This window comes from Ailuropoda melanoleuca, chromosome 14 (genome assembly GCF_002007445.2).
Source record: "Ailuropoda melanoleuca isolate Jingjing chromosome 14, ASM200744v2, whole genome shotgun sequence".
Taxonomy (NCBI): domain Eukaryota; kingdom Metazoa; phylum Chordata; class Mammalia; order Carnivora; family Ursidae; genus Ailuropoda; species Ailuropoda melanoleuca.
Window position 1 is genome coordinate 46568105 of NC_048231.1, and position 19324 is coordinate 46587428.

Sequence of the window (19324 nt, forward strand, 5' to 3'; positions counted from 1 at the left end):
CTCAGCATCTTCTTTGACACGGCTTTAGTCCTGGATTACTTAAAAATAGCTTCTGACTCATTTTACCATATCTACTCTTGCCTTCTAATCAGACTGTACCACAGCCAGAGGATTTTTCTATAAACACTCAAATCTGAACACATCACTCGTGGCTTCCAATAGCTTCCCAGATAAACCCCAAATTAACATCTGACATGAGAGGCCCTGCGCAGTCTGCCTCTCCCCACCAGCCTTCTGGCCTCACCTCACACTACTCTCCCTCCCTCTGGGCTCTAGGCCTGTGTGCTGCCTTTGGTTCCTCAAGGGCCAACAATCCCCACTATCCGGTCCTTACAAGGCCAGGAACTTTTCCTATGCTCAACACCTCCATCATTTCCACTCATCCTCCTCAACTTAAAGGACCCATTTCAGGCAGGCTCTTCCCAGATACCCCACATCAAGCTCCCTCTGTCATGTTTCCATGTTTCCCATTTATTTTCTTCCAGTCCTTCCCACGGGTTGTAATCAAGCCTGTTAGTGAGATTATTTGTGATGTGGCTCCTTCTCTAGGAGGTGAAACCCCTGGAGGCAAGGACTAGCACGGTTCTGACCCTGCTACCTGGCACACGGTGTGCGCTCGGTAAGGGGGGGATGCACAAACGAGTAAGTAGCGTCAAAAGAGTGTGGTTAGAACACAATCTTTAAAGGAGCCTCATTTCTTACAAAATGCATTATTTACTCCCATTAGAAAATAAATGACAACATGTATGTTAAATTTAGCAGGTATTTAACACGTATTTTTCTTACAAGTGTCTTCCTCCAGAACAAAGTTAGATCTAAATATTAGCTAATTAAGGACTGTAAGAAACATGTTTACTAGGCAAAATACTTCAATACTATCATTAGAGCTGTGTAAGCTGCTGGTATAAAAAATGCATTTTAAAAGTTTTTAAGGGGTGCCTGGCTAGCCCAGTCAGAAGAGCGTGCACGACTCTTGATCTTGGGGTCATGAATTCGAGCCCCACATTGGGGGTAGAGATTACTAAAAAATACAATAAATAAACTAGTAAAAAAATAAAAATTAAAAAAACTTTTTAAGAATCGACTTTCATACAGTGTTCTTGGAACATAAAATGCTATGGTCACTTTGGTTAAACTATGTGGCAGTTCGTTTTAAAGTTAAACACATGCTTACCATATGACCCAGCAATTCTACTCTCTAGGTATTTTTACTCAAAAGAAATAAAAAAATATGCCCACAAAAATACACATACAATAGTGTTCACAGCACCTTCACTTGTAATGGTTGCAAAGGAAAAGCCACCCAAATAAATATATTGTGGTATGTTCACATAAAGCAATACTCAACAATGAAAAGGGACAAACAACATATATACTCTAGAACACAAATGAATCCCCAAAACATGTGTGGTGAAAGAAGCCAGGCTCAAGGAGTGTGTATGTGTATGAAATGCAACAAAACCAACCTATGGCAATAGATCAGAACAGAACAAATCTTGGGATGAGGGCGGGGCTGACTACAAAGGGACATGTAAGAGCTTTCTGGGTGAGAGAAACATTCTCTATTTTGATTGGAGCGGTAGCAATGCATGAAAACTTGTAGGTAAGGTCACTGAGCATTTTACTGAATGTAATTATCTCTCTCAATAAGGTACTGGAAAAAATGTCATAAGAATGACAAAAACAACATACCCGGGCATGAGAGCAGAAGCCTCTGACACAGCTTGTCTTCGGGCCTTAACTAAATTATCTAGTTTAATGAGGGAGTTTGTGGAAATTTGTGAACTTTCAGGCTCATTTTCTGCTTTGACACTCTGTATATAAAAAAAAAGATCACAGGGTGGGGGAGGAAAAATAAATACTCTTGGAAAATATATGGAAACCCATTTGAATTCTACTATTTCCTTTATAATTTTTAAAAGAAAACTTCAGATTTTTAAATTCCCTAAATTGCAATCCCTGCATTTTTTACTGTTCAGCTTCTTTTACACACACACACACACACACACACACACACACACACACACACTCATACCTAATCAAGTCAAACATGGATTTCATAGAGCCAAACCCAGACCCCAAACATGCCAATCAATAAAAACAAATGAGGAAATTAAGATTACAGGGCCAGACAACAGAATTAATGAAATTAGAATAATACCAGGAAAACAGTCTGCATTTTCAGGACAGTTTTCCATGTCAGTTTCACTTAATGTTTTTAATATATACACACAATAATTTAGTTAAATTCAGTGTAATACTCACTTGTCCAGAGAGCTGAAATCTCAGTGTATGTTTCATGTGAGGCTCTTTAAGGGAGTGACACTCAACATCCCAAAACTGAGCATAATCCCCTCTATCTCTGGGCAAAAAAGTGATGGAGACCTACAAAACAACACATCCAGGGGAGAAATTTAGACCCTAAGCCTCACACACCATGTGGTTGGTATATGTTTTAGCACCGGCTAGTTTTGCCACTAACTGAAAAGGAATTTGAACAATTCTTCTTTTGGTAGAAAATTACACCAGATTCAAGATAAACACTTTTCTTTAGGGCTCTATGTAACATATTCCTCAAAATGCAAATGCTATTTACATTATCAAAAAAATTCCAGAGCTGTCAAGTACAAGACCTAAATGAGGAAGGTCAACCCCAGAAACACAATCCAGTCTTTCATTGCAATGCTTATGGAACCCTCTGCTGGCCAAGCAGTAAAGGCATGAGGCCTAGAACCAGTTACCCCTGACCACATACTTCAAAGTTATACGTATGAACTATATGCTTACAACCTGTAAAATGCTCAGTAATGAGCAAGTTGTAGTATTTAAAAATAGTATTTTATAAAGTTTATCAGTGTTAAGTGCTTCCTTTATCAAAGAATTTAGTGTTAGAAAGATAATTAGCTACATTAACACTAATCAGTGTCTTTGAGTCTGGACTTAACATTAAAACTGTTAAGTCACCCAATTTCTGTCAATACAGAACATAAGAAACAATGCAGCCAGCAAGTCTTAGGGTGTGGAAGCAAAGGCAGGATACTGATGGAGGAGAGGTGGTCATCAAGATTAGGGAATTACACTGTTAAAGAGGGTGTGGACACTGTGAAGATCAAGGAAGAAAGAATGGAAACAACCATGTCCTAAATGGCGAGACTCTACAAATTATCTGGAACCGCTGGGCATTATAATACCATGTACTCTACAAATCCCACCAAACACTGTCTTCCAACACCAAAAATAAAGAAAGAGGAGGGGACAGCCTACTAGTACTGTATGTGACACACACTAGACACATAACAGGAACTTTAACACTCATTAGCTCATTTAATCCCATTCAAACTGACCGATATTTCAGAAAATTACTATGTATATCTCTTACTTTAACAAACAGGTAACTAATTTTTTCTTCCTTCTGGATCACTATTACATACATCAATAGTTGTGCTTTTTGGAGAATATTTCCCTAAATGGTCCCAGAAGGATGTGCCTTGCTTTCTTCTCCCCTAACATAAATTAAGTACCCAGACCTGGAAATCAATTGACGAATGTGACCTGACAGTGTGGGAAGCAATGAGTTCAGTCCAAGATATGCAGCGATGAACCAAAAAAACCCCAAAGGTCTCACAGAGGTTTCATTTCTAAGTTAGGGACTGTGTGAAAGGAGAAATTCTCAGGAGAAAATCTAGTCCTGCATCCTTGTTTCTCTATTTTCAAAGCTTCACTGAGATAGAATTCATATACCATAAAATTCAACCACTTCAAGTATAGTCAGGGGTTTTTAGTATATTTCCAGAACTGTGCAACCAGCACCACAATCTGATTTTAAAGTATTTTCAACAATCCAAAAAATACCCAACCCCATACCATCAGCAGTCATTCCCCACTTCCCACCTTCACTCCTAGCCCCAACAACCACATACCTACCTTCTGTCTCTACAGATTTACCTACTTCAAACATTTCACACAAGTCGAGTCATAGGATATATGGCCTCTTGTGTCTGGATTGCTCCACTTAGCATGTTTTCAAGGTTCATGTGGTAGCATGTTATCAGTACTTCACTCCTTTTTATTGCCAAGTAATATTTCATTTTGTTTATCCATCTATCAGTTGATGGACATTTGGGTTATTTCTATCCTTTTTGGCTATCTCGAATAAGGCTGCTATGAACATCTGTGTGTAAATTTTGTTTCAACACTGGATTTTTTAAAAGATTTTATTTATTTATAGAGAGTGAGAGCACATGAGCAGGGGGAGGGGCAGAGGGAGATGGAGAAGCAGACTCCCCGCTGAGCAGGGAGCCCGATGTGGGGCTCGATCTCAGGATCCTGGGATCTTGACCTGAGCGAAGGCAGATGCTTAACTGACTGAGCCACCCAGGCGTTCTGAATACTGGTTTTCAATATTTTGGGGTATATATCTAGTAGTGAAGTTGCTGGGTCATATGGTAATTCTACATTTAACTTATTGAGGAACTGTCAAACTGTTATTCACAGCAGCTGTACCATTTTCCATTCCCACTAGCAATGTATGAGGGTTTTAATTTCTCCATATCCCCACCAACACTTGTTATTGTCTGATTTTCAAAATCTCAGTCATCCTAGGGGTGTGAAGTGATATCTCACTGTGGTTTTGTTTTGCATTTCCCTAATGAACAGTGATTCTAAATATTTTTTTGTGTATTTATTGGTCACCTGTATATCTTTTTTGGGGGCAGAAACGTCTATTCAGATCTGGGTTTTTTTTAAAGATTTTTAAAAATTTATTTGAGAGAGAAGGAGAGAGAGACAGTGTGCACAAGAGCAGGGGGAGGGAGAGGTAGATCCCCCGCTGAGCAGGGAGCCCAATGCGGGGCTAGATCCCAGGATGCTGGGATCAACACCTGAGCAGAAGGCGCTTAACCAACTGAGCCACCCAGGTGCCCCTCTTTATTTCTATTCAGATCTTTACCCATTTTTTAACTGGTTATTTGTCTTTACATTATCTAGTTGTAGGAGTTCTTTATACATTCTGGGTACAAATCCTTCATTAAATGTATGATTTCTACACATTTTCTCCCATAATCTGGGAAGCCTTTTCACTTTCTTAACAGTATTGTTTGATGTACTCAAGTTTTACATTTTGATAATTCATCTATATTTTCATTTGTCACTTGTGCTTTACTGGTGTCATATCTAAGAAACCAAGGTTTAACCCAAGGTCATGAATATTTACTATGTAATCTTCCAGGAATTTTATAGTTTTAGCTCTTACATTTAGGTCTACGGTCTACTTCAAGTTACTTTTTGGATATAGTGTGAAGTAAGGACCCAACTTAATACTTCTGCATGTGGATATCAGTTGTCCTAGCACCATTTGTTGAAGATATTCTTTCCCTATTGAATTGTCTCCGTACCCTTATTGCAAAAAATCAACTGACCATTAACATGAGGGTTTATTTCGGGACCGTCAAGTCTATTCCACATATTCTATATGTCTAGCCTCATGTCAACACTATAGTTTTGATTAGTATGATTTTGAAAATGAAAAGGTAAATCCTCCAACTTGGTTCTTTTTCAAGATTGCTTTGGTTATTCTGGTTCTCTTGCACATCTATATGAATTTTAGGATCAGCATGTCAATTTCTTTAAAAAACAAAAAACCAAACACCAGCTGGGATTTTTGATTGAGATTATGTTGAATTTGTAGATCAATTTAGGGAGTACTGCTATTTTAGTAATGTTAGATCTTCTGATCCATGAACATGGGATGTCTTTCCTGCCGGGTTTTTTTGCAACCCTTCCCCCAGCGCCTTTGCCCCAGATGTTGAACTTTTGTTAAGCAATGTGTCTGTTCCCTATTATGCTGCTTTGCTGCTACTGTGGCCTGGGAAATGAAATAAACTATGCTGTAGAACAGTATGTCTTTCCAAAAAAAGCGAGAAGAAACCCTCTGGAAGCCTGTTATACAGACCTAGTAAAGTACACAGGGTATGTGACTATCACTGCTCAAAGATTCTTGTATAGTCAGTAATGAGTTCACAACTATAGTCTAGAACTGATTATAAGTCTGAATCTCTGAATAAATGGACCAATGTGATATAAATGCTATAGTTTAAATGAGTTTCAGCTGTTAGCATGAAAAAGTATATTACTGAGACCAAGTGAATGATTAGTGTCACTAAGGGATATTTGAAAAAGCTATGTCATGGGGCGCCTGGGTGGCACAGCGGTTAAGCGTCTGCCTTCGGCTCAGGGCGTGATCCCAGCGTTATGGGATCGAGTCCCACATCAGTCCTCTGCTATGAGCCTGCTTCTTCCTCTCCCACTCCCCCTGCTTGTGTTCCCTCTCTCGCTAGCTGTCTCTATCTCTGTCAAATAAATAAATAAAATCTTTAAAAAAAAAAAAAAAAGAAAAAGCTATGTTGGGTCTGCAAATGAATTAGAACTCAAGAGGGTCATGGTACTAAAAAGATCCATCACCATTTGCCCATGAAGATACACGGTTGACTATGACAGGAACACAGTTGTTTTTGAGTAGTGGCAGATTTTTCTATTATGGCTGGTAGATAAAACTATTGTCTAGATTAGAGCTACTCAAAGTGTGTTGTAAGTACTGGCAGTCTGTGGCCACATGAAGTGCTTATAGCAGAATGTAAATTAATCCTACCACTAAGCATGGGATTTTGTTTAGCTGTTTAGAAAGCAAGACCTCTGCGGCAGGAAGCAGTCCACTGACATGCACTGAGGCAGGTCTTCTCCTCTGGCAAGCTGCTTGTTAGCAGAGCAGCATTCATCTAGGTGAAGCAACTATTCTGGGTGGAAACAAATGAGGGTCTCCCGGTCAATCAACACCATGTTCTTATCAATGGCTATGAAAAAAATGTCAAAACTCACCTTCCGAATTCCACGGCTTTCCAGTATACCAGAAATAGGAGAACACCTGAATGCTGCATAGGTAGCTCTAAAAACATCTCCACTGTCATCAACTCCCTACAATCATTTAAGCAATCAAATGAAAAAAATAAGAAAGTCAGAGCGACACCATTACCTTTACGGTTACCAAAGACACACAAACCCATTTTGCAGGGGCCAGGAGGGCTCAGTGCCTGCCTAGGAGTGGGAGCACTGCTTACCTCTGCTCACAAAGGCCTCACACTGACTCTCCTCCTTCCATCAGCAGCCACTCCTCTGTGGCTACAGTCATCTTTAGGATGATGCTCATAATGTTCAAGGACTGTCTGCCCCTCAAGGACCCTGAAGACCCTTGCTGAATGTGTATTTTAACATCATATGCAATACCAGTTCTTTATTTTCTTTCAGTAGGTACAGCACTATCTTTTGCATGCATTTTGTTAGTATTAGGGCTCAAAACTGCTACTGTCACACAAAATACATGGCAGAAAGGCCAGAACATTCTCAACAACACACATGACAACATGCTCAATTCAGGTAGGGCCCACCGGTGGAGACTATTTGCAGTATAGAGTGGGCTAGCACTCACTGACAAGGAACATGCAACCCTGTCCCCTACACTAGATCCTACCAGCTGAAAACACATAATGGCACTCAGAACGTGGGAAAGAAAAATGCACATGCGTGTGCACACACACACACTGTTCCATAATAAAATCTTGATATATTTTTCAAAATAAAGTTATTTCAGATAAAAATCGGGACTGTAGGAGGTAGCATTAAATGAGCAAGCATGTGCTTTCACATACACTCTCTAATCTGACTCTAAAAACCACCTTGTGGAAAAGATGGGGCCTGTATTAGCCTCACCTATAGAGAAAATCAAGTAGGTGGATTAGAGGAACAAAAACCCCCAATAATCTCAGCCTATGCTCATAATTCAGTATAAAAACACCCTGAGTAAAGTTTACACATTAAAATGAATATATTTAAGGCAACCACTACTGACCTTGACATAAGGTGGAGCTAAGGATGACAGATGCCACTTCACTTCTGTGTTACCATGATTCTCAAGTTCCAGAAAATTTTCTAAAAGGAACACACAAGTCACAACTCAAACAACTCTTGGAGAGGTAAGTAAACAAGAAGATTACTGTGATAATGTGTAATAACGACTAATTACTTCATCATAGGGGAAAAATACACTCATCAGATCCTTAGAGAAGCCGAATGGGAATTCACAGTATTTTCTAATAAAACCAAATTTGACAGATCTCTTGTTTTGGATTTAATTAAAGGATAATGAAGGGCTTACACAAGAGAGCTATAAGTTGATTGACATATTAAAGCGTCACTGGCTGCTGTGAGAAGAGAGACCACAAGGGGGTCAGAGTGGATGAGGCACCGTGGCACGAGGCCACAGCGGCAGTCGCGTTGAGAGAGGACCTGTGGTGTGGTCTGCATCAGGCTTGCGTCATGGCAGTGGGAGGAAGCAGCAGGTAGACAGGGGATCCATTCTGGAGACAGGCTGCAAAGGACTTGCTAGTGGATTGTGTGGGAAGAGGGAGGGAGCAAAGAGCAAATAACTTCCAGGGATTTGGCTTAATTAATGAGCAGACAGTGGTGCCACTTACTGACATGGGAAGGGCTGGAGGAGAGGCAGGTTTCATGGGTAAAATCAGAGTTCTGTGAGATGCCAACACGCAGAAGGTGAGCGGGGTGCAGGGAGAGCAGAGAGAAAGAAGGGGACACAGGCAGGCCCAGCAAGAAAAAGAGTCATCGGCGAAACCTGAGGAGCATGTGAAGCAGGGAAAACCTGGAGAGACACAAGAAAGAAGTAGTCCAAGGAGGAAGGAGTGGTAGCCAGTGTGGAGGGATCAAATTAACAAAGACCCACAGAAGAGACACTCCTTTTCAGTGACCGCAATAGCGGGGTCAACGGCAAGGTGGCAGCACCAGTTTGGTTACAGCCTGAGGAAATGAAGGCGGGGAGCACAATCCTTCCATGAGGGAGGAGTGTTGAGGAAGCAGGGAGAGCAGCAAGGAGATGTGGGGCCCAGAAAGGCATTCCTTAAACATGTGATGGCAGAGCGTACTGTGTGCCAATGGAAAGGCATCAACAAAGGGAGAAACTGAGGACACAGGAGAGAGAAGGGGCAGAAAGGAAGGCCCTGAGACGGCACGAACAGGTGGGCCTAGATTCCCGGTAGAAGGGTTCGTCTGGAATGGAAGCAGAAGTCTCACAATTAGTCTAATGGCTTTTGTATTTCCAATGACAATGTGCAAACACATTGTATGTGCAATGTGTTAGGCAAAATTGAGAGCTGGGAAGACTGAGAGCAGGAGCAGGAGAGGGGCACTGAGAAGAGAGAAGCTGTCAAATGACTGTAGGAAACGGAAAAGGACACACACCAAGGAGGGCTACTAGAAAAGCCTGGTGCCGAGCGGCATCTGAGAGCGGAGACCACAAATGTGTAGGCACGGCCACAGTTTTCTCCCGCAGCGCTGTGCTGCTACAGGAGAGACATGGAGCTGGTAGACGGCTGGCTCTAACAAGGGTTAGGATCTTGCCAGTCAGGAATGCAGAGGGAGGGGCACACAGCAGTTAAGAGCGTTCCTAACGCAGTATTTGGCAGACCACAGAATTCAAGCGGAAGTGGCCGAAGCTAGTGTGGGGGAAAGTGAGGAGGTAGTAGGGCCAGTGGCCTGGAAGTCTGAATGAGGCCAGAGAGCCGCCGGATCTCCTAGAGGACGTGAGCGGGGAAGATGGAGTGAGGGGATGGGCGCTGACCAGGGAGGGACAGGATGGGCTGTGGAAATTGAGTGTGAGTGGAAGACAAAGCCAGTGAGAGAGGCAAGGAATGAGGGCCAGGTGACAGAAGGCCCACACCCTTTCCAACAGGTCCCACGTGCAATCCCAGTCTCTTAGACTGAGCCATCACGGGGCAGGGAGGGAAGGAAAACAAAAGCAGTGTTCTCAGGACCCTGGAGGAATATTAGCAATACTGAGTGCCTACTAGGTGACAAACACCATGCCAAGTGCTTTAAATGTGTTATTTCATTTATTCCTCAAAGCCCTCTGTGAGAGGAGCCAATTATGATGGCCATTTTACAAATGGGGAAACAGTTTATCTATTTAACCTCTTAGTGCCTCAAAGTCTCATCAGTGAAGGACAGAACTAGGTCTTAGCCACTTTCTTCTTCTTCAGCTGCTAATTTATTAGCAGCTCTGGTAAAAGACCTAGAGAGAACTGGGGAGGGATGGTTCTGACCAGGTGGAATCTGAGACTCCAGGAATATAAACAGTTCTTAAACACCTAGATTTAACATTTTAAAATTTTTAAGCTCCCCCAAATCTGGCCTGTCATTGAAATGACTGCCAATGACAACTTGAGTCTCTCCTGAAATAGGGGACAATTTTATCCCTGTCACTACAATAAAGGTCGCTAAAAACAGAGTGTTAGACTCAACAGGTCAGTGGCCATTTGAATTAAAGAACTTTGTGATACCACACCTGAAGTTTCACCAGGTTCTGTTGCAGGGAAAGTAACAGTCTTGTTTCTTATCTCAACTTTTGTGGAAGGTGGTTTTGTCATTGGTTTCACCAAATGACTAACTGAAGGCTCAGTTCCTGGGGAAAGGATTCCAAATGTGCTGGAGGCCAAATGAGTGAGGAGTTCTTTCTGGGTTAAGTCTTCTCGAATTTGAACTTTCACAATTTTCTGAAATGAGCCAAATAAAGAAAGTAAGACACAATGGATCTATCATTTTAAAGAAACAATTCTTATTTTTAAAACACGGTGGAGAAAAGTAATGCCAAACAAATGAAACATGGATGGACACAATTTATTCAGATCTCAAAGTAAATCGTTGACTCTCCCCTCTCTCCCCCAACTCCTTTTTCAAAGCGGACTTTGCAAATTAATACTGGTTTCTAGGCTCCACTCTCCATTCCTGCCCCACCCAGGAGAATCGTTCAGATCACTAATGGAAAAACTCTGTGCTAAGTTCTCTATCTGAATAAGCCTAGTTGGGCTGAAAGAACAGGCCCCTTCATTTCATTTCTGAAAAGTGCGTGCTAATAAGGATCACAACACTTAAGCTGCAAAACGGGAAAGATGTTGCTTTAAAAAAACACTTAATGTACCTTCTGTCCATTGTCACAGTGTATATAGATTAAACCACTCCATGGGAACATTGAATGTTTTGTGGATAAGGAGGAATTAGGACTCACAAGAATTTGTAGCTTACTCCTGAAAAAGAGAATTTAGTAATGAAAACCAAGAATATCTTACACTTTAATAGCAATAACCACAAGAGTTATATGTACTGTTCTATCAATGACCAACTCTCCTTGTTGCTCAGAAAGAGCAGAGAAGAGGTGAGATTCCATACATGTCTGATTCTGCAATTCTGCAGAACATCAGCCCCAACTCAGTGACTAACACACAGCTGAGTGGCGTAAACCCATGAACCTAAGGGGAAAACTCATGTGAAAACAGACCATACCATAGAAATACCATTTAAAAAGCAATTCGAAATAAAAATTTCTGGAGCACAAGACCAATATACAAAAGCTCCGAGCCACTTGATAATAAACAATGATACAGTTACAGTGCAAAGAGAACGAAATAGCAGGAAAGGAAAAAGTAAGAAAAAGGGGGGGGTGGAAAAGAAATGAAAAAATACTGTTTTTCACCCAACTGCTAAAACCTTCTGAGCTCATTGTTCTCTTCAAGAGCTATGGAATGTCAAAGATGACTTTTAAATGTGGACAATGTAATCAGATTTGTGGCTCACAAGAAAAAACCAGTTACAAAAGACACTTTGGCACACGTGTCAAAAATGGCAGAGCAACGGTGCCTGGGTGGCTCAGTTAAGCATCTGCCTTCAGCTCAGGTCATGATCTCAGGGTCCTGGGATTGAGGGCTGGGGAGTCTGCTTCTCCCTTTCCCTCTGCCCCTCCCCCACTGTTCATGCTCTCTAATAAATAAATAAAATAAAATCTTTAAAAAAAAATGGCAGAGCAAGATTATTTTCCATTCCTAACAGCTAAATATGTGGGATGATGTTAGAAGTTATTTGTGAACAATCTGTTCTATCATTTCCCTATCTTTTCAACCATTAATTAGTAAATGTTTAATTGATTGCTTTGGTCCTAGGAATGTTTCTCTGGAGTATGCCCAACCATACCTTAGGTCAGTATTAGTCAACTAAACTCCTCTAAAATGCATACTTCATCACTCTGCAAAAGTAAATAAACTCCATGTTGCTCGTCTGCAAAGTTGCCATTCCCAAATAGGAAGCAACTTTCAGATGTGAATGTTCTATGGCAACCCTGATGAAGTCCTTGAAAAGCTGCAGAATTGCAGCTTTACCTCCTATCAATAATTAAGCTGCACACAGAGGACAGCTGCTTATCAGCACTTGGTCCCCAAGACTTCCTTCTTAGAATATTATTTGTAAAAAATGCCAAGCTAGGTTATGGCTCAGACATACTAAAAGTCAGGAAACTTTGTCTATGAAATGTCCTTTAGACAAAACCAGCAAAATAAGTTCATTACCAAGGTAATGAAGGACAGAACCATCTGGGCTTTAGGGACCACCACCCTTCATCATCTGCCCAGCTGTATCCCTTGCTTTGTAATTTGGTACGCAGAGTAATACGTCTTGCACAATCTGATGTTTTCCACTTCAGGTAATCTTTCCCACCTCTCTCATGTCTCTTAACCCTTTTAGGCTATATACACAATACGTGGCTGTGGACATGGGCTCTACTCTGCTAAGGAGCATTAATCTTGAACTTCACTGTGGTCCCACAAAACCACATGGAGCCCTGTATAGCGAACATATGGTAAAATTCTACTGAATAAATTTAAATGGCATAATACCTGATCCTTCAAAAGTCACCAAGCTAACATCTGAATGACACCTGGAGGAAAGGGAAGTCATACTTACTCTGGTGGGATAAATCCATGTTGTGGTGTTACTGTAAGGCAATGTGCCGGCCAGTACAACTCAAATTTCAGTAACCTAATGGAATTATTTAAAATCTGGAAACATGCGGTTTTTGCCAGATCACCTATTATATCACATAAAGAAAATAAAATTTACATTTAGCATTAGTGAAAAGAACCCAAATGTTAATAAATAGTAAAAATGAATCCTAAGGGGCGCCTGGGTGGCACAGCGGTTAAGCGTCTGCCTTCAGCTCAGGGCGTGATCCTGGCGTTATGGGATCGAGCCCCACATCAGGCTCCTTCGCTATGAGCCTGCTTCTTCTTCTCCCACTCCCTCTGCTTGTGTTCCCTCTCTCGCTGGCTGTCTCTATCTCTGTCAAATAAATAAATAAAATCTTTAAAAAAAAAAAATGAATCCTAAAAGTCTACCAACTTAATTTTGCTTTACAGGAATTTCAAATCCCTGGTAAAATGAGACCATTTTGTTTACCCTTAAATTACAAAGATTACTGAACAAAGAGAAAAAAGGACATCTGGAAATTATTACTATCTGGTCTTATCTTGGGCACATACATTGGTACCAGATTTGTTCCTACTCTGAAACAACTATATCAAGGTGAAGAGTAAAAGATGCCAAGTACCAAATGAGTTCTTTGGGGGAAGGGATGTGGTGGGAGGAAGGGTCCATGGACAAGTGGCCCGGCTCTAGGGGGAACTGGAAGCTTGGAATGAGGATGATGGCCGTGTGCTAGACAGTGCTCAGGCTGAGTGCGAGGTAGGTCTCAGTAGGGGAGTGGAGGACCTATGTAAGCCACTGGTCACATTTGTATATACTCAGAGTATATTTCCTAGATGAGTAACGGGCTCAGAGTGACTACAGCCCTGGTTTCCAGAGTGCACCGCTGTTGCGTTGTTGATATACTCACAAGCAGGAGGGGCTATCAAAATCAAGTGTTCAGGCTGGACAGTCCACATTTCCTTAGAGGATGATTTATCTTGAGGTGGGCAAACAGCTTGTGAAAGAAGTGGAGAACCCTGAGGACCCTTAACTGGTAAAACATCCAAAGACACATTGCCACCATGTCTCCCGGAACTGTCGGATTCACTACAGAGACAGAAAGAGAGAGGGGAAGAGGAAAGAAATTAAAAACGATCCTTATGACTAAGGATGTTAACCATTTGCCATGCACTGCAAATGAAATACCATGTTTTCCAACCAAAATTTTACTGTGATGTTTTACTTTTTGGTTGTACAGAAGTTGTGCATTAAAATATTATATTTCTGTTTTTAAAAAAGATAAAAAGCCAGATTGTATCATATTCTTATATTAATTCTTCATAAATCTAAAAATATTTAGATAAAACTAAAAGTGCATTATGGAGTATATTGTGTATGTTTCATGGAATAAAAATTCTTCACTGTGTATTCTTTTTTTTTTTTTTTTAAATTTATTTATTCATTCGACAGAGACAGCCAGCGAGAGAGGGAACACAAGCAGGGGGAGTGGGAGAGGAAGAAGCAGGCTCCCAGTGGAGGAGCCTGATGTGGGGCTCGATCCCAGAACCCTGGGATCACGCCCTGAGCCAAAGGCAGACGCTTAACAATTGAGCCACCCAGGTGCCCCTTCACTGTGTATTCTTGAAGTAATGTATAAAAATACAGTATAGGTCAAATATTATTATACGAATCTTTCATTACAATACTCAGTTTTTTCTTTCCTGTCTTGAATTTAGCATGCCGTCTGAAGTCTCTTAAAAGATTTACTAGAAAACCACCCAATATTAAGAATTTTTATTATTATTATTATTATTTTTAAAGATTTTATTTATTTACTTGACAGAGAGAGAGACAGCCAGCGAGAGAGGGAACACAAGCAGGGGGAGTGGGAGAGGAAGAAGCAGGCTCCCAGCGGAAGAGCCTGATGTGGGGCTCGATCCCAGAACACTGGGATCACGCCCTGAGCCGAAGGCAGACGCTTAACGACTGCGCCACCCAGGCGCCCCCAATATTAAGAATTTTTAAAAAACAGAACTTTTAATATATCTATAACTATACAATGATAACTGGTTTCATGATGCTAACATCAAAGAAAGTCTTCTGGGCAAAATACTATGGTGAGAAATGCTGATAAGGTTTAAGAAGATTTTTTATTAAGTGTTAAAAGTGTTTAGCCTTAGATTACAAAAAACTGTAATTCAAATTTTGTAATCACAGAAGCACATGATTTAATTGCAGTTCAGCTGGGTAGTGCCCAACTTCTCCTACCACACAGCAGAGCTCCATCTTTATTGCAAGTAGACAGCAGACAGAGAGGAATCCTTTCCTCACCCTCTTACCCATTTCCCTCTCACCTGCTCCTTTTCCAGTCAGACCTCTACTGAGATATAATGGAGGTACCAGCCAAAAGTCAGAAGCAATTTTTTGAAAATTATAAAGCTGCTTCTTAGCTGTTTAGTTTCTTAAGACCAGCCCCTCACAATTTAAGTGGTTTTTAATATAATTTTTAATCTATGTAACTATTATCTTTAATTCTTTGATTGAATATCTTAGAAAAGAATTATCATTAAAGGTATAGGGATCCTTTTGGGGCACCTGGGTGGCTCAGTCGTTAAGCATCTGCCTTAGGCTCAGGGCGTGATCTTGGAGTCCTGGGATCGAGCCCCACATTGGGCTCCTCCGCTGGGAGCCTGCTTCTTCCTCTCCCACTCCCCGTGCTTGTGCTCCCCCCTCTCACTGGCTGTCTCTCTCTCTGTCAAATAAATAAATAAAATCTTTAAAAAAAAAAAGTATAGGGATCCTTTTAATATATTATTGAATTCAGTCTGCTAATATTTTGTTGAAGATTTCTGCACCTGTGTTAAGGATACTGACGTGTAATTTTCTTTTTTTATGGTGTTTTGCCTGGTTTCGGTATCAGGGTATGCTGGCGCCATAAAATGAATTCAGAAGCCTTCCTTCCTCTTTTATTTTTTGGAATAATTTGAGAAGGATAGATACTACTTTAGTACAGCAAAGGAAATCATCAAGACAAAATGAAAAGGCAACCTACTGAAAGGGAGAGGATACTTGCAAATCATTTATCTGATAAGAAGTTAATATCCAGATGATAGAAAGAAATTAAACAACTCAGTATCAAAAAAATTAATAGCCTGATTTAAAAAATGGGCAGAGGACTTGAATAGACATTTTCCCAAAGAAGACATCCAGATCACCAACAGGCACATGAAAAGATGCTCAACATTACTAATCACTGGGGAAATATAAATCAAAACCACAAGAAATCACCTCACCCTTCTCAAATCGGCTCTTATAAACACAACAAATGAGTGTCAGCAAAGCGAACTGCGGGTGGGAACGCAAACTGGAGCAGCCCCTATGGAAAACAGTATGGAGGTTCCTCAAAAAAATGAAAATAAAGCTACCATATGATCCAGCAATTCTACTCTAAGTATTTATCCAAAGAAAATGAAAATACCAATCTGAAGAGATATATGCATCCCTATGTTCACTGCAGCATTATTTAAAATAGCCAAGATATCGACACAACCTAGGTCCAGGAGAGATGAATGGATAAAGATGTGGTTTATATACCCAGTGGAATATTAGTCATAAAAAAGAATGAAATCTAACCATTTGTGACAACATGCACCTAGAGGGTATTATGCTAAATGAACTAAGTCAGACAGAGAAAGACAAATACTAAATAATTTCACGTATATGTGGAATCTAAAAAACAAAATGAATGAACAGACAAAACAGAAACGGACTCTTAAGACACAGAAAACAAACTGGTGGTTTCAGGAGGCGGGGAGAGGGGCTGGATGTGGGTGAAATAGGTGAAGGGAATTAAGAGGTACAAACTTCTAGTTATAAAATAAACAATTTATGGGGATGTAATATACAGCATACGGAATATAGTCAATAATATTATAACTGTCTGGTGACAGATGGTAACTAGACTTATTGTGGAGACCATTTCATAATGCATATGTTATACATCTGAAACTAAAAGGATATTGCATATGAGTTATACTCTAATAAGATTTTTTATTTTTTTGTTTTTTTTTTAAGTATAGAGAGGAGGGCAAGCTGGAATGAGTTGGAGGCACTAGGTAGGTGTGTTAGCTCTCAGGTGGTGGCTGGGACTTCCAGAGAACTCTGTCAGTACGAGTTGGCAACACTGTGCCACAGAGACAGCCCGTGTGATGAGAAGAATGGTTAAAAACAGAATTGAGTAAATGCAAATGTACTGAGGACGATGAAGCCAGGATTCTCAATACTGGAAATACCAGTGTGAACTCATGATTTCCACATATTTATAAACAGATATGGGTACATGTGGATTTATATATAAATACATATATTTCCTAGCTCTGTCCACGATGGGTCCTAGAAGTAGTAACACCTGAAAATCAACAGCACACTTACTACTCATATCCCGGTTTCTAATACTATTCTCTACTAAAAGGAATCAGGACTTTTATTCCAGGGCTGGGACAGGGAAAGTATACGTCACACCTAGAATATCCATTATGCCAGTGAATAATGAGCCAGGTTAAGCGACCAATTAATACTGAATCCAGCAGTCCACCCAGATATAAGTAAGTACACAAAAGAGGGTAAAGTAAATCTCTTCCTCATTGTGGAAAGACAACTAGTAAATGTAGAAACACAGAATTAGAAAATCACCATTTGGTAAATAAGACAGTACTGATATGATTCAGGCAATAATCATCACTGGGTACTACAAGTGTGATAAGATGACTCATTATCTCTAAGGATTTCCCTTTAAGACATTTATTAACTACAGTAGAGAAACCCGGCAGACCCCACTTTAAGCAGTAAAAACATTTCTAGTAATGGGACAAATCAGCATTGTTTACCACCTGAGAAGATGCACTGAGAAAACAGCATCATTTCTATGGCATGAGGGACATTTTACAAAATAACTGGTCTATACTCTACAAAAATATCAAGGTCACTGGTATGAAAAGGGTTAGCAGCTGGCCTGCAGCCCTTTTTCCCCTTTTTACTAGGAAATGCCCAGGAAAAAAAAAGGATGACTTGGTCAAATCCCCTTGTGATCTTCCTAACGACATCTCCCAGCAAACACACTAATTTACTTTTCTACGGAATGCTTGTAACAGGATGTTCCTGGTCTGTCTAGAACTGGTTATGGTAAAGAAATCTGAAATTTATGAATTTATGTGGCATAGTTGAAAAGATATCACATAATGTATGTAATTACACAAGTATAAAATAGAGAGCTTTTGTAATTGAAACAGCTCCCCCTTTTGTGTAAGCATCGTATCATCACACGCACAACTTAGAGACCTTGCGTTAAATTTGAACCAAAGTAGAGTATTAGTGTTGCAAAAAAAAAAAAAAAAAAAGATGCCTAGAAAGCATCATCAACAATCCCGATTTCCTTATGTTTTCACCTAAAATTATTACTAACTCTTAGTTCTGGATAATATATTTAATTCTGGGGCTCTGATTTGATGACCCAACCCCTCTGTGTTCTGTCATGAAAGAAAGATGGACAGACCGAGGAAGTGTTCTATATTGAAAAAGGGTAAAGAAAACAGGCTAACTAAATGTAATGTGTGATCTCAGATTAGATTCGGGACCAAAGAGGAAGTTTCTTGCTTATTTCTTTGATTTAACTATAAAGGACTTTATTAGGGAACTGGGGAATTTGCATGGAATCTATAGACTAGATGTTAGCACTTTAACAATACTAAGGTCCTAATTTTGATGGGTTTACTATAGCTATTTAGGAGAAGGTGTGTGTTTTTAGAAAAATTAGGACAAACTGGTCATCATGCCCACAACTTACTCTTAAATGACTCAGAAAAAAGTTGTGCATACATAAAGAATAATAAGGTAAATGTGGTAAAATGTCAGCAACTGAGGAATCTCAATGAGGGTAGTGTATGTTCTATTTTTAAACTTTTCCGTAAATTTGAAATTACTTCAACTTAAACTAAACTATAAAGATGAAATAAACATTTTGGGAGGCAAAAGAGTACAGAGAAAAGATCAGCTCTACTATGAATTAAATTATCTTGAAATCTGGTGAAAGATGTTTTGTCTGTTTTACCTTTCAGATTCTAAGCTGGCTTTGGAAGAAGGCTGAAGGAATTCACTGCTACACACGGAGTCTCTGAATTCTCCAATTACTGAAAGTATAATTTTACGCATGTTTCCATAAAAGAGCTGAATATCATTAGGCCGTTGGGGAAGATCATACACTGAAATAGAAAATAATGTTTGAAATACATGAATCTTCCCATAATCACACCACAATATAACAGATAACTTATACACGTACAGCCACAGAATATTATTTTCTTAGGTTGGGAGTGAGTGACAGTGATATTTACTACTACTGACTAGCATGAAATTATAGGCAGTTCAGGCTCTGGCCTTGAATTTGGCAACTTACCATCTCTAAACCCTAGTCTCCTCA

The 19324-nt window shown here is 40.1% G+C and overlaps 1 protein-coding gene across 2 annotated transcripts in view; it reads right to left on the reverse strand.

Annotated features, from left to right (window-relative positions):
- CEP192 (centrosomal protein 192) overlaps nucleotides 1-19324 on the reverse strand; it is a 135178-nt gene that overhangs the window by 7538 nt on the left and 108316 nt on the right. For both annotated transcript variants that reach the window (XM_011229453.3, XM_019803391.2), the window contains exons 35-43: nucleotides 18956-19106; nucleotides 13778-13956; nucleotides 12850-12973; nucleotides 11039-11144; nucleotides 10406-10613; nucleotides 7901-7980; nucleotides 6874-6969; nucleotides 2266-2385; nucleotides 1693-1814 (exon numbers count right to left, since the gene is read on the reverse strand). In XM_011229453.3, coding sequence (XP_011227755.1) covers nucleotides 1693-1814; nucleotides 2266-2385; nucleotides 6874-6969; nucleotides 7901-7980; nucleotides 10406-10613; nucleotides 11039-11144; nucleotides 12850-12973; nucleotides 13778-13956; nucleotides 18956-19106 — 1186 coding nt within the window. The remainder of the gene's footprint in view (nucleotides 1-1692; nucleotides 1815-2265; nucleotides 2386-6873; nucleotides 6970-7900; nucleotides 7981-10405; nucleotides 10614-11038; nucleotides 11145-12849; nucleotides 12974-13777; nucleotides 13957-18955; nucleotides 19107-19324) is intronic.